A 16,268-nucleotide genomic window follows, 5' to 3' on the forward strand; every position below is an offset into this window, starting at 1 on the left:
ACTGTGTGCTCAAGGTGACTGTTTTGCTGTTTTCAGAGTGCTGTAAACAAAGCAGTAAATATCATATTGTCAATAGCCAAAGATATCCCCCTGTGGAAATTTGCTTACTTACATCATAAGCAGCAGCAGGTGAGTATTTCATACTGATTATTTTAAAATTTTAGTATTTTGGTTAACATTTCTTAATCTGTTAGGAATATACTCTATACTAGTACTTTAACTTGTAATCTGGTGAATCTTCTTGTTAAGTGAAAGCCTAGCTTTTAATCTCTATAGGAACCAATTGAACACAAGAGCAATAATTCATAAACCTTATGTTTGGTTATTTTTATTATTATAATAACAAGTTACTTTAATAAAAATCTTTTTAAAACACTGTTGACGTATGATGATGAAATTATAGAGAATGTGTGAGAAACATCCATGGGCACTACTAGCTGAGTATAGATTATTATCCCATTTCACAGGCAAAAACTTTATTGTAATTTAGACTTTCAAACTGCATACAGCATCTATAATGCCACAGTAAATACAATACAAATATTCTAACTGACATTAAAATGAGCATTAAAACCTTGGGAAGGTCTGATGTTTAGACAGAAACTGAAATTTGTGAAAGTATAGAAAGGCACAGTAATGGTAATTGAATGGCCTTAATACTCTCCTCTGTTAATGAAATACAGATCTGTGTGGATCTCTGCTGAAAAGTGTCTTTGTAAAAGTAGCTTCCTATTTTATCGATCTGACATGAAAAACAGATCAGCTCGTTGCAATACAAAAACCTCATTCAAGTGCTGAAAATAAGTAATAAACACAACCAAACAAACCACAAACTAGAGAGAGTGGGTTGAATTCTATTTTCTTGAGCAGAACTGTTTGCTGGTTACCAAGCAGCCAACCCTCCACTGCCGCGGAGACCTTTTTTGGCCAAGAATGGGTATAGATCAAGAGTGTCAAACTCATTTTCACCAGGGTGCTACGTCAGCCTCACATTTGCCCTTGAAGGACTGAATGTCATTTTATTTTAACATTTACATGTACAAATATATACATATACAAATCAACTGTATAAATGTAACATTTATACAGTCCTAAAATGGCATTCAGCCCTTCAGGGGCAACCGTGAGGCTGATGTGGCCCCTGGTGGAAATGAGTTTGACACCCCTCGTCTGGAGATCGTAGTTCTACACTAAAGAAAGCAAGAACAGCTGAGCAGTCGTGTAGGAGCAGCAAACAACACGGTTCTATATGATGCATATTTGACAGATGTCATTGAGACAATTACTATAGAGCTCCACATGGCAGTTTTTTATAAAATCAGCTTTAACACTAGAACTATTGTTCTGTAAAAATCCGAGCTAAGAACAGGGAGTCTTCCTGTGGATGCTTTCTTTGCACTTCCTATCTGTTCTTAGAAGTTGTTGTTGTGTGTGCATTCTTGGGCATTCCATAATAATAATAACAAACAAACAAAAAAACCAACTACTGGACATAAGTTTTTTCTTGTTTAATTTATGCCAGATGGAACAAGCTGTTGCTGTAGAGCTAGGTGATGAGAGCAAATTCACCAGGATGGTGGCACTGAAACCTTTAGACAAGCAGATCATCGAGCACAAGGATGTAAACAAAGTGGTGATCCAACTAAATACAGTTATTTTGTCTCTTAAAACTGAAGCATCGGATCTTCTGAACAGCTTTTCTGAATTTTCAAGCATCTGGAACAAGGTTAAATACATATTCAATTAAATATGTTGCTATGTTATCAAATCTTCTAAATAAACTGGTTTGGGTTGCATGAGAAGACTCTGCTCACTAGGAAGTATTGGTTTCATATACCCCTAATACCTCCACTGTCTGCTCTTGTGTTGACCAGAACTAGTCATTCTTTACCAGTTAAACGATCTAAGGAGGAAAGCAGAACAAAAAAAGAATGTTGGAGCATAAACAAGCTTATGTTCTCATATGCTTATGCATCTTTCTAACAGCATCTTGTCTGCATAGGTTATAAAAAAGAATAATTTAGCAGAATCTCTGAGAAATTGCAGGCTACAAAACTGCTCCTGAATATTAAACTGACTAGTTTTTCTTCAGCAACCACTACTGAAAATAGCTTTTCTATTTCTTCACAAAAATGATAAACTAAATCTAAGAAATCTTTCCAGTAATAAGGATTCCAAAGCAGAAGAGAATCTGGGATGATGGTGTTGGCTTTATTAGGAAGTGGGTCCAGTCACATAAATGGTAAAGCTCTGAGGAGATATTAGCAGGAGATATTTCATGAAATAAAACCTTCTGTACATTCTGACTAGTAAAATTCAGCTCTGTGTGGATGGACAACTACTGGTCTTACCTATAAAAGGTGCTTTAGTCAGGCTGAGAAACCAGCACTCAACACAGGATTAACCTTATGTTTTTAACTCCTCACTATTTTTAACTCCCACTTCCTAAACCAACTCCTAGGTGACCACGTTTCAGCAGCTGACTCTTTTGCAGTTAGAGTTCAGGCTAAGACAGGGAATTTTCCCCTCTTTATGGCTTCCCCATTTTGATGCTTAGTTACCTCAGTTTTTAGAGATACTGTTTGAGCCAATCACATGTTGATGGTATGTCATTTCACCCAGAGAAGGTGCAATCAGATTGAATGATGCAGTAGCATGATAATGTTTCCTTTTTACTAAAATCCTCTAAAATAGTCAATTAATCTCCTCCTTAACCTTAAAGTTCCTTAGGAGCTGGCACTGTTTCTGCCTGTCTTTATAATTTCTGTAGGAGCACTGAGAACTCTCACTGTTAACTCGTTATTGCCCTGAGAAGCCATAACAGCTTCTCAGGGACCTCACAGTGCAAACTGGAGATGAATATCACTCAGCCAGGTGAAGATCATTTGTGTGTAATTAAACCAAGAATCGAGCACATTTATTGAGTTGGTGACACTGAAGTTCTCACCTCCTCAGAAACTGGCCTACCTTAGGAACCGGATGGATGCTCGGTGCTCTGTTGCATTTAAACAAACTTCAACAAGCTGAATGCCCCCTCTTCCTTGGATCCATCCTTCCCTGCCAAACCATGCTTGCTTCAAATGGCCTGGACATTTGTAGTTAGAAACCACAGTTAAGTCTACTGTTTCAGGAAGAGTGAGGATGGCCGAGTACAATCACTACCATATAAATACATGCTGGAGGATGTGAGCTGCTTTTGGGCATTTGCAGGCAGAAGGGAGCCTGGGAAGGAAACAGTTCGAGCAAAGTTTTAGCAGCTATATTGTAAATTTTGCAGGAATATTTGGACAGATAAGAGAAATGCTGATCTGTGTCAGTTTTTGAGTTGCAGATAGATTTCAAGTGGCTGAAAGAGTATCATGCAAAGAGTAAGAGTGAGGAAAAGCAGTTCAAGTGAAGAAATTTGATCTTAATGTTTATATCTTAACCTCTTGTGGAGAGGCATCATTTGTTTCTGCACAGTACATCAGGCAGCTGGATCCCACATAGATTATTGTAATACCAATGCTAAATAATAATTAATATAAACTTCTCTATATAGGATCCAGAGGAAAATCTGAGGGAATTTATAAATACTAAACCAACAATGGCTGAATTCCAAACTCAAATCAGATATTTTTCTGTAAGTATTATATCTTTAATAAAACAACCCCCTCAGAGAAATAGTAGTGAAATTAAAAGCTGAACACTTGTGTTTGTCTTAGCAATTAGAAATGCAAATCAGAGAGCTGCCAAGTCACTGTGTACTGGAATCAGTGGATATTGCAACAGAGTCACTGAAAATAGCCTTAACTCAGGAATGCCGCTCAAGACAAAGAACATTTGGATTAGCTTTGAATAAAAAGTCTGCCACAGACATGGATGAAATTTATTCATTTATTGAAAATGTTAGCAAGAGATTAAACAGACCTATCCGTGACCTCGATGATGTTCGGGGAGCAATGGAAGCTCTAAAGGAAATTCGAGAGAATGAGATTAGAATTGACATGACTGTTGGACCTATAGAAGAATCATATGCTGTGCTTCATAAATACAGTCTCCTCTTTCAAGATGGGAATACAGAAAGAGTTGATGGATTGGCTTATGCCTGGAAGAATCTAAACACACAGGTATCATAGCTGTATTATTTCTCCAATTATATGTATATCAAATTTATTTTCAACCTTTTTAATGTTGAAATGGCTAGAATGAAAGTATTTTCTTCCTTAAAACTCTGGTTTTTGTTTTGTTTTCCTCACTTCTTTTACGCCTGTTTTTCCTCTTTCTCCACATGTAGGCACTGCAGGTTGAGGACTTGCTGCTGAAGGTACAGCCAGACATGAAAACAGATTTACTGAGTGGTGTTCAAAATTTCCAGATTGATACTGCGGAATTTTACAAAGATTATGATGAAAAGTAGGTGACCTGTGGTGCGATAAAATTATGCTTCATTAGTGACTGTTTGAACATGGTGTATCAAAAAGGCTTCAGAAAATAAACACATCACAGCCTCAATGCATATAAGACAGCTGATAAAAAAGCCTAATTTCAGAATAAGATGAGCAGATACTGTCACAGATTCATTCTCATAATGTCAATGTTGGTGAAATTTCAGAAGAGTTTATAGGCTGGGGAAAGAAAAATCAAATTCTTAATCCAGATCCAAATATAAAGCTCTAAACTCAACAAAGCACTTAAGCAGATATTTAATGTTAAGTATATACATAGTTCATTGAATGTGAGTGGAGATTCCAGTTCTGGGTATTTCTGTGTTCACTGAGTATCACTCAGTCTTACTTTTCTGCTTACTTTGGCTTTTTTTAAAATTTAAATTGTGGAGTATGTGTGCTTCATTGGACACGTCTACATTAGCAATGAAGAAGGAAATACCAGAATTTGGCTTGCCGTGATCTGTTATGATTCTAGGGCAATACACGCACAGAGTGTGATTTGGCAATGAAGTTCATGTCAGCAACTGACTCTAGACATGCACTGCACACCTTTAGCCCATGGGCAGCATCAGGCAGCTTTATGTATAGCCTCTGCAGGCTGCCTTGCTGGTATGGACAGATTTCAGTGCACACACAGCTCACACACTCTTGGATTGCCTTGGAGAATGTGTACTGTTCTCCTAGGGCAGCTGCTTTTGCATTGGTGCTACAAACAAGGTGGTCCAAATGGTAACCAGGTGTTTGGCTTGAACCTTGGCTTCACCAGGAGTAAAACCTCTTGAGGGCACACCAACAGTATGTTTGAATGCATGCCTTAAGACTCCAGCTACAGACACAAGGTGAATTTGCACCTGAAAGGAACCTCCTGGAGCACCAAGTTGCCAGTGCAGATGTGTGCATAGTCCTACCTGCCGTTCTGCTCTCAGAGTTGTCTGGAGGAATTCATGGGAACACCCTGTAGCTGCCACCAGTTGTAGGGACCCTGAGAGCATCCCCTCTGCTGGAGGTTCAGCTGCCTGGGCTCGAGGCCAGCTTAGAGCTGGTGCATCTGAGTGGGTTTCCCCCTTCCTTTGGTGACAGAGCACTCCCGCACAGCTCTGCTGGGAGACCTCAGGAAGGCTGACACTCTTTCCTAGAGGATCTGCTTTTAAACTGAGACTTCACTGCTTGGCCCCCTGACCTCTCTCGCAGCCTTGCCTGTGCCTGACCATGGACCTTACTGAGCTGAACCTGGATCCTAACACAGAGAGTCGCTTCTCAGACTGATCTCAGGGCAGCCTGAGACCCTGCTTGACTATGTCTCATCCTGGTTACCTTCACTAGATCTGCTCCTGACCCTGACTTGCTGACTCACCTTCCCTGCTTAACCTTGATCCTGTGTTATTAATGTGGACTTGTCTAAAGATCTGGACTCCCGTTTGAACCTGACTTACCATCCCCTGGCCTGCCTTGCTCTTCTTGCTCAGTTACTATGGGACCAAGCCCTGGCTGCCTCTGCTGACCACGTTACTTCTTTCATCTCCAGGTTCCATTTTCCTTGCCAAGCGGCCAGCCTGCACTGCTCTCTGATGCCTACGTGCCTGTATTTGTTTCTAGAAATAACCATGGCACAACAGAAGATGATATGCTTGTGGTTCTCATCCCAAAATATTATGGTGCAGCCAAGAAGCAGACTCAGAAGTGAGAGCTGGGGATTACACCCAGTATCTCCAGCTGAGATGTACTCATTAGGGCAAAATAATATTTTTTCTGTTATTTTTTCTGAGTGCTTCACTATGATTCTAGTACCAACTACCATAGCTTTCACCCCTGAATTCTATACCTACTGTCCTTCCATTTTTAAGAATATAAATGAATAATCCTTAAAATGTATTTTACAGAAGAAATTAAAAAGAAAAAAAACATATGTAGATCTTTTTAGCTGTTTGTAATGTACGTAGTAACTCAGAAGAATTTTATTAGTAGAAAATAAATTGGTATTTCAGGGTCTACTCAATATGTCATGTTGGGACACTGAATGTACTTTGCATTTTCTCTTTCAGAGTATTTTGTGAAAAATTCTAGAAAAAAATTTAGAAAATAATAAATACTGTTCAGTAAGTCAGGTCTGGGTTCTGTTGTGCTTCTTTGTGAAACTTGTATGCCTGTATGATTGATACTTGCACTGATTTTTTTCCAGGGGCCCCAGTGTGGAGAATGTTCCTCCTCATGAAGCAAGTGACAGATTACAGATCTTTCAAGCCAGATTTGATGAACTATGGAGGAAGTATATCTCTCTTTCTGCTGGGGAAGAGTTATTTGGTCTTCCTATAACAGGTAGTTTCTCAGGGGATATGGATACCTGGTCCTAGGATGTTAAATTTTTCTTGTGGGTCCTGCTAAATGCATTCAGTGCTGGATTCATTGTAGAAAAAAATCCTTGCAGTAAAATGTTATTGTCTTTCCTATGAAAAGCAGCTATGTGAAACTGGCTCTCAGTCTGTACATACATAAACATCAGGTGGAAGAATATTGCACCGTTCTGTGTATCTCAGGCTCCAGCTGCCTAGCTCTCTTGCTTTTTTCTGTTCAGAACTAAGTGCATCTCCTGTCTGTAGTTTTCCATGTCCAATTTTGGGAACTCTGTTGCCCAAAATACTCAAGTTGTCCCTGCTGCAGATACCTAATGAATTCCCTTGGGCTGTGCAACTGATCTGTAGTATCCTTGTGCCTCCTAGTCAGGCACACTTCAAGTTTGGAAGAGAATAAAAATCACAGCAGAATGTATGATAGACTCTTTAATTTGTCCATACTAAATGCAGTATATTTTCCTATCTGAAGACATATACAATAATCATGATATATTTAACTAGGAATTTCCAAAGACATGAGAGAAACTAAACAAAAAATTTCCATTAAGGAGGTCCATTTTAAATACTTTCATAGTGTAACGTGTTCTATATTTTTATTTTGAAAGCACAACCCCCATCTCCAAACTCTGCTTCTTAAGTAACTAGTGCAAATTGAGGTGGGGGATATTTTAGTTCTTGTATAAAACTATAGTATGTTCTTTTGCCATTTCAGCTACTTTTTCAACATTATCTTCCTCTCAGGGAGGTGCAGCACCTCCCTTATGAGATTGCAACTACTGTTATAGAAGAATACTGTTATAGAAGAATATTTATAAAAAGCTCAGTTCCTAGATAATGTAACTTGAAAAATTTGTCTTACTAGACACTGTCTAAAAGACTGCAAGCCTGATTTCAGACATTTATTAAATACCAATTTTAGAAATGGTTTTTTGTGTTCATGAATACAGTTGTACCTAATTAACATTCACAAGTGCTTTATTTTAAAATTTCAAACAGAGTATCCTGAACTGCACAAAATTAAACGTGAGCTTTCATTGCTTCAGAAACTTTACAGTCTTTATAATTCAGTTACTGTTAATGTTGATGGATACAATGAAATGCTTTGGCGTGATTTAAATATTGAAAAAATTAACAATGAACTTCTGGATTTTCAAAAGAGGTAAGTTATTTTCTTGTTGAAGTGCATACAATTTTAATTTCTCAGCTTTCTGTGTTAATTATCTTGTGAAAATTGCCCTGGGGGGCAAAAATCGGTTGGTTTCTTTGAAGCTTAGTCTTGTTCATGTGCTCAGCAGGGCTGTGCTGGTTGCAGACAGGAGTACAATGTGCACCTAGTGCATGACCTCACTTAGCAGAGTCTGCAAGTCCCTTTAGGCTTGTTGGAATATACAGACATGGAAGGTTGTAGCTTATTTAATGAATTAGGTACATAAACCTGTGGCAATGTAGTTGTAATTCTAAATAACCTTCATAACTGATCTTCATGTATTACCTTCTCAGTGATTTAGTTTACAGCTGATTAATTGTTAGTCCATGTTATTAGACAGAATTTTGATGCTATTGTCTACCTCTGCGCATTTGTATGCATTGAAATTGTTATTTCTAAAAGATGGGTAGCCACACTAAATTCTGAGGGGTTGTTTATGAGGTCTGAGAGGAAGAATGTTTTCCACATTGCATGCAAAAGAACTGTTAGGTGAAACCGTGCTTTGCTGAAGTCAAAGGAATTTTTCTACTGTGGTGGTAAAGATGCACCTTTGGTTTTTCAACAGCTATCGCTGGGTGTGCAAGACTTCTCCAACCTATGTTGTTACTTCTCTTAGAGACAGGGCCTCATGATCCAACAGGATTTGCATTGTTTCCCCTTTGCCATCTTTGAATTCTGATGCCTGGCACTGGAGTATGGACAGTTGCTAGAAAAGGGGAATTTGGTTACATGCTACAGTGGAGAGTCTATATGCAGGTCTAAAGTATTTTGTGCTTCCATTCCTTCAGAGGAGCTATCTGTACCAGTCTCTGATTTACTCTTAATGGGAATTACAAAATATACATGAGAACCAAATTACATGCAAAAATTTGAAAGCAGATGTACAATATTTTTATCCAGTGCATATCTATTGTAAAAAAAAAAAAGTGAACTATCTCTCTGTTTTCTTTCTTCTTTTATTATTTTTGTTTAAGTATTTTCTTTACCTCTTTACACAGTGGCTCTGTTTGCTTTCTCAATCAGTTCTGTCGAGACAAGTTCATACTCAATATAAAGAGCTTTCTCTTCTGCAGAGCCCCTCTGCTACAACAGCCAGTGTGTGTGTCTCTGCTTCATCAGATAATTCTGGTCAGCTTCTGGTTTTGGATTCTCCAATGTGACCTGAGAGAGATTTCACTTACATTTTGGCATTATTCAAGAGACAGAGATCAGATCTGTGTTTTTCATCTCATCCCAAATCTTTGGGAAGCATAAGAAAATTTATTTGTGCTCAGTCTTTTTAGTCATATGGTATTTTGAGCATGTCACCATTTTAGCAGTGTCCATTTGTGTACACAATGAAGGAGCGAGGTGGAGATTTTCATATTTTTCTGGAAAAAAAAGAGAAAAGAATGAACTGTCTTCTAGTAATTAATTTGAAACAAAATCTTAATTTAAAAAAATAATAGTAGTAAAAATGAATTTACACAAAATATATATACTTCCCTATTTGGACAATATTTGTAAGTCTTAATATCATTTCAGTAGAGTTCTGGAACTGCATCATCATTTTTTCTATAGTTAATTATATTTTACGGGTTGGTAGGACTCTCTTTATGCTTCCTTCTCCTGGAACTCTGAAGAAAACCATTGCGTGACACGTTTTGAAAGTTATGTCATTTTTACTTCATGTTTGACTTTTCTTTTCTCCTCTGAAGTGTTGATCTGTATTTGGAGCAAGATGACCACCAATAGGCAGTAATTATTATTATTTTTTTTTGTGGAACTCTAACCCAGTACTATCCTTCCTTTGGCAGCCTTGCTAGCATTATTGCATCAAGCTATTATCATTAAAGCTGGAAAAATGTAAACAGTGTACAGAGGGTGCCTGCAGAAATTATTCAGATGGTATGCTGTGTTATGAAAGGAGCAGGAACACTGGAAGGGCAATTAGTGTTTTAGTGTAATTGCAAAGATATGCACAGTTCTTTACTGTAATGTTCTTTTTTGGTACCCCTTAAAAATGGTATTATAATAGAAAACCTAGAATAATGAAAAGAAGAAGCACAAAAATAGCTGTTGGTGAAAATAAAAAGAGATTAAAAGGATAAATATTTAGAGAAAATGCATGTGGTAGAGACCATTATAGAAGTTTATAAAAACAGCTAGGGAGAAGTTTCCCTTTATGTTTTACTACAATATATTATAAAGGCAATGTCAGGAAATTTGAGAAGGAAATTTAAACCTGATCAATGGAATAGGTTTATTACATAATATGTAACTCATGGAACTTGCTGTTAGAAGATATTACTGAGACCAAGACAAAGGAAAAAGGTATCTGTGTTTAAAAAAAAAAAAAGTAGTTTTCATTACCAAGCTAAGAGATCACTTTTCCAATTGGCAACCTAAGACAAAGCTTGTGAGAGTGTTATTTGTTCTGCCTCAGCATAAAAATAGCCAGGAACTGCCTCTTAAATCCTTGTCTATACGTGTCAGAGTATACCTTTTCATTCCACAATACTTTTCTCTAGCATATTTAATACTATCTATTGTTGGATTCAAGAAGAAAGACTACAGAGATGATTGCGGTGCTGTGGCAGTTTGTCTATGTTTATCAACCTATTAACAGAAAGTGCTGAAGAATTCACACATGCTTCAGTGTTGTGTGGCAGATCTGTCTGATTTTGAACTGCTGTTGGTCTTTGGGCCATAGCTTTGAAAGACGAAACTTGTTAGAAGCAAGTGGAGCTGTGACAATTCACAGTGTAAGAGATTTTTCCTTTGTCCTGTTTTTCTAATGTGAAATTGTACAGAAAGGAAGGTTTTTCTTTAAATTTCTTTCATACAAACGAGGTGTAAAATAGGACTTGTTTGACTGAAACAAATATTTTCCTGTTTGCAAGCAGGTCAGTTTTGGTGTAGGATGTACTTTATTTTGCTTGAAAAATTATATGTTGTTTAGCCCTTTTTGCCCTTTACAAAATTGGGTGCACTTTCACATTTTCAATAAAACAATGATGCTGCAGAAGCTTAAGTTCATACATGGGTTTGCATGCGAAACTAACCTGTTTTAATTCAAACTGAAATAAAACCCAAACCTTTCTAATGTGATTTTCGCTGTCTTTAGCACTGTTTCATGCCTGCAGTTAGAAACATTCGGCTTATGTTGCCAGCTTGCAACTGATCTTTATTTACTGGCCCACTGACTGAAAAATGAGAATATATTGTACTATTAAATTGTGGATTGTGATTATTAAGAATTAAATATTTCTTCCTTTTTTGTGCCTTTTAAAGAATTCGTAAGTTACCGAAAGCTTTGAAGGAATGGCAAGCTTTTCAAGACCTAAAAAAAAAAGTTGATGACTTCACAGAAAGCTGTCCTTTGCTTGAAATGATGGCAAACAAAGTATGTTCTGCATACTCATTTGGAGATAAGATTCACCTGAAAAACTCTATTGAAGACTGTTGTATGACTATAAGATGCTTTCCATAATTCTTTTTTATAGATAAAAGCAGTTATATTTCTTGAAAAATCTAGTTAGGCTTAGTTATAGAAAAGTAAAACAAGAGTCTTTGTAATGTGATTAGAAGAACAATTAGTGGTTTCAATGAAATGGAAATCAAGACTCTTGTATTTGATTAGCAGATGTAGTGCAAGAGCATGTGATGATTCTAGTCCTAAAAATAATACCATTTAAAAAAATCTTCCCTAATTTCTATGGACTTTTCTAGGCAATGACGTCACGACACTGGGAAAGAATTGCACAAGTGACTGGGCATCACTTTGATGTTGACTCTGAAAATTTCTCTTTGAAAAACATAATGGATGCCTCTTTATTAAAATATAAAGAAGATATTGAGGTACATGTACATTTCTGTTTGTTTTTAATGAATAACTTGTGACTGGGGTTCTGCACTTTTGGACTCCTGTCTCTAGTCAGCTTTGTAACATGAAAAATGTTGGCTTTAGTTGGAGGATTTTTTGAAGAATGGAGTTTGGTAGCTAGTATTAGTGCTGATGGTTAGTTTATTTCATTTTTATTCTGGAAAAGGATTAAATGGATAGATGGTATTATGCTAATCCTTTCATAGAAGGAATTCTATTATTTTAAGAGTAGTGTGATACTGTCGTGCTTCTAGTTTAGGGTCTGCCTACTTTTAAGTTTTTCTTCCTTTCAAGTGACTCATCAGAGAGAAAAAATAGTTGATGTAAGTCTGATCCTGTTAAGTGTTTGAAATCCTTGGAACACAGTAGAAGTGGAGGATACAGGATTAAAGGAGAACAGAGTTTTTTCGTATTTCAGAAGTGATTCTTCACAAGAGCAGAGAGCAGTGAGAAGACCTGTGTAATGTGCACAAGCTACAAAGCTATTGCCTCCTTCATTTTGGGGACAGTGGTCATCTAGCAAGTACATTAGCTTTATGCTCATTACCTTTTGATAGAACGAATTTCTAACTTCAGTTCTGTTGTCACTTAGCTAAATCTGTGGTCCGTCCATAGTAGTGACCTGATTTGTCTTGTTCCACAAAGGGACACTTCTAAGACAAAAACATGACATCAAACCTCTGCTGTACCCAATTTCCAAACAAGAATTTAAGACATATGAAAGGTTCAGAGTTGATAGCCTTACACTCAAGGAAAGACTTTAAACCTGTGACGGAATCCTATATATTTCTGAACCTGAATTTGAGATCCAGTTTGAATAGATGCTCCTTTTCTCTCTGATGGAATAACCAATTTTATGACAGTCCTGTCCTCACTGTCTTCAAGAAGTAGCAGGTGTCATGTTGTCCAGGTATGCTCGGTTCTTGGACTGTTTATTGGTTTTGATTGGTAATGTGTATTTTCCTTAACCTCACAGAAGTTATATTTGACTTCAAATTTTTATACATTATTTACAAATTCTGCCTGCAGATTCAGTGAATGAGTGAATTTTAAAAAGTGTAAGGCGTTAGTGCCAGTGAAGATGGGAGTATAGCCCATAAAATGTTTCAGTTACAACTAGTACTGTAATACAATCTAGTTTGTAATGTAATAGTTTTGAGGTGTTTCAATGTATATTTATATTAGCTAGAGCTTACACTGAAGTCTAGATCTAGCCAATGAATTTGAGTTGTCTTTGTAAATGTTCATCATATCAGCCATAGAGGAATGTACTAGTTCAATTTTACACAGGATATCTGCATCAGTGCTGTTAAAGAAAAGGATATTGAAGCAAAATTGAAGCATGTCATCGGTGAATGGAGTACTCATGCTTTCAGTTTTGGCCAATTCAAAACTCGAGGAGAACTCCTGCTGAAAGGATCAGACATATTGGAGAAAATAGCTTTGGTGGAAGACAGCCTCATGATATTGGGGTCACTCATGAGCAACAGGTACAAAAGCTAAGAAGTGTGCATATTGTGTCAATCTAGTCAAACCCAAAAGTAAACAATGATCATCTTAGGTTCTTTTTCCCTTTAACTCATGTTCATACAGGTATAATGCACCATTTAAGTCCACTATACAACAGTGGGTTCAGAAGTTGACCAATACTGCAGAGATTATTGAAAACTGGATTACGGTACAAAACCTCTGGATTTACCTTGAAGCTGTGTTTGTTGGTGGAGACATTGCAAAACAACTACCTCAAGTATGTTGATTTGTGATAACAATATATTAATGGTAATATGTTGTATGAAGAGATTAGCCACATCACAGAGTTTAGTTGCCAACATATATAATGCATGTGAGTTTTGTGGGCTGCACATAGACAGTTCAGAAGAAGTTTTGCCAAACTGTGGTCTGTCTGGTTGAACTACTTAGAACTTGGTCAAACCTACAGGAGCGTGGCTATTTGTAATTCAGGTTCCAATGTTCCTGTCGCTTGCAATACTAGTGAATTGTATGATAGATAGCACAGGGCTCAGGAATACTCAACGGTACAAAACTGATGCATCACCTCTCCCACATGTGCCAACGCCCCTTTCTTCTTGTGTGCCCATGTTTATAGGTTCTAAGTTATGTAAGAATACAGGGTGTTTCAGAAAGATGGACCCAGTTTCATCCAGTGTCTCATTTCCAATTGGGTCCATCTTTTTGAAACATCCCATAGAATGACAGATTTTCTCTGTTAATTCTGTACTTACTAGGACTCAGTATAACTAAGTCCCAGAGAGAGATGCTGCAAGACTTGGGCAGTTGCATGTGTGTTAATCCGTGTGAGCTAGGGCAACCTCTTCGAAAGGCTATTACGACCTCCCTTGGTAGCAACTGCAAAAGAGTTAAGGAATGATCTGACTTCCTACAAGAAAGAAATATCAAAATAAGTCATCTTCTTTCTTGCGTATCCTAATGAGACGTTTTCTTATAGTTCTAACACATCACAGTTTAGCAGCACTGGATCAACCAGTGCTGTAAATTAGCAAATGCATAATTATTGGGAAATTATTAAATATTAGTTTAGGCCAGGTATTTTATAACTAAAGGCTTACAATTTCCAAAACTAGCATTAATTTTTGTAAGTAAAGCTTTCTTAAGGGTTATTTAGGATAACAATATATATATTTTTTTTAGTTCATTAAATATTTTTATATTTTAAAGTTTATTAGAGAATTAATAAGCATTTTTTTTCAGATAAGTAAATGCTGTGGCACAACTGAGGCATTTGATAACTGCTAAAGCTAGTTCTGATAAGGATGATGTTATACATGAACCGGTAATCTGGAAAAAAGTGAATATGGTGACTGTCTTTAAAGGAGGAGGAGAAGGAACAGCTTGGTGGAGGAGTAATGATAGATGAGTGGGCTTAATTACAATTCCTGGATGAATACTACAAAAAATAACTGTCTATAAGCATCTGGAAGGTAACAAGGAGATGAGTGACAGTCAATGTATAATTGTTAGGAGCAAAACTTGTCAAACAAATCTAATTTATTTTTAGAGTGGACAACAAACTTTGTGGATAGAGGAAAAACAGTAGTTGCCATATATCTTGATAGGCTTTTGACACTGTATCTCATAGTACTATCAGAAAACGAGTCCTAGATTGCTGGTGTGTAAAATGCAGACAGAAAAGTGGAATGCATAGACAACAGTAACTGATAACTAGAATATTGTACCTGGTTTTGGCTGGAGAAACAAATAGACAAATTTGAGAGAGCATAGAAGACGGTGATAAGAATGAGGAACTATGCAGGAAGGAAAATGCACAAGAAAAGATTCAACAAACTAGGCTTGTTTGGCTTGAAGGAGAGGAAAAACTGAAGAGAAGATGTGATAAGTTTTTAAAAATATAAGGAAGGAAACGATGTGTTCTCTGTATCTGTGAATATGATGAGAAGTAATTGGTGTACACACAAGAAAGATTAAACTTAAATACTAAAACAGAGTCACCAGAAATGAAGATTTCCTAGAGAGGCTCCTGAATCTCCAGCCTTGAGCATCTTCAAAGACAAGGCAGACAGATGTTTTACAAGAGTGGCATGGGTGTGATCCTGTCTTGTGACAGGCAAATGGCTTTGGAGGGTCTCTTGAGATGTCTTCTAAGTCTCCCTTTACCTACAATACCTTACAAATGCGACAGTTTCAGAGTATTTCTAGTGGTTTTGTATTACTACTAACAACTTACTCCTCATAACCTGTGGGAAGCAGCCATTATATGACATTGTGTATTGCTGTCAAAAGACTGTAATTTCTGAGAGTTTTCTGGTATGTTATTGGAATCCTTTTATGTGGACAATTTTGGTGCCCAACATGAAGTAAAAGGCATTTCCAGAGCTGTTCCGTTGGAGTCTTTCTCTTGCAATTTGAACTTTGGTCATTATAAGCACTGATCATGATAAGCATGCCTATAAATATTCATACATTAGTCCTACAAAGACTTGAATAGGAAGCAAAATATTAAATTGTTACCTTGTTTCACAGAATTCCTTAGTGTTTAGAATTTGACAAATTTGAGGAAGAGCTAATGCATTTTTTCATGTATTTCAGGAAGCCAGAAGATTTCAGAACATTGATAAATCATGGCAGAGAATTATGCAGAGAGCCCATGAAATATCAAACATCGTGCAGTGCTGTGTTGGAGATGAGACTTTGGCACAGCTATTACCACATTTGCTGGAACAATTGGAAATCTGTCAGAAATCACTGACTGGGTATTTGGAAAAAAAACGGTTACTATTTCCAAGATTTTTTTTTGTATCTGACCCTGCTCTTCTGGAAATCCTTGGTCAAGCATCTGATTCCCACACTATTCAGGTACAAGTACTAAGGCAATAATGTTCTTCTCTAGTCAATAAGAGTGAGGACCATGGATGATT

At 37.0% G+C, this 16,268-nt stretch overlaps 1 protein-coding gene across 1 annotated transcript in view; it reads left to right on the plus strand.

Annotated features, from left to right (window-relative positions):
* The window catches only part of LOC136097897 (dynein axonemal heavy chain 5-like), a 170,365-nt gene that overhangs the window by 34,139 nt on the left and 119,958 nt on the right, over positions 1-16,268 (plus strand). The window contains exons 25-36 of the mRNA XM_071804333.1: positions 37-129; positions 1,523-1,726; positions 3,542-3,622; positions 3,705-4,109; positions 4,277-4,395; positions 6,610-6,746; positions 7,778-7,940; positions 11,262-11,373; positions 11,700-11,828; positions 13,144-13,343; positions 13,447-13,600; positions 15,940-16,206. Coding sequence (XP_071660434.1) covers positions 37-129; positions 1,523-1,726; positions 3,542-3,622; positions 3,705-4,109; positions 4,277-4,395; positions 6,610-6,746; positions 7,778-7,940; positions 11,262-11,373; positions 11,700-11,828; positions 13,144-13,343; positions 13,447-13,600; positions 15,940-16,206 — 2,064 coding nt within the window. The remainder of the gene's footprint in view (positions 1-36; positions 130-1,522; positions 1,727-3,541; positions 3,623-3,704; positions 4,110-4,276; positions 4,396-6,609; positions 6,747-7,777; positions 7,941-11,261; positions 11,374-11,699; positions 11,829-13,143; positions 13,344-13,446; positions 13,601-15,939; positions 16,207-16,268) is intronic.

This window comes from Patagioenas fasciata, chromosome 2 (assembly GCF_037038585.1).
Source record: "Patagioenas fasciata isolate bPatFas1 chromosome 2, bPatFas1.hap1, whole genome shotgun sequence".
NCBI lineage: Eukaryota > Metazoa > Chordata > Aves > Columbiformes > Columbidae > Patagioenas > Patagioenas fasciata.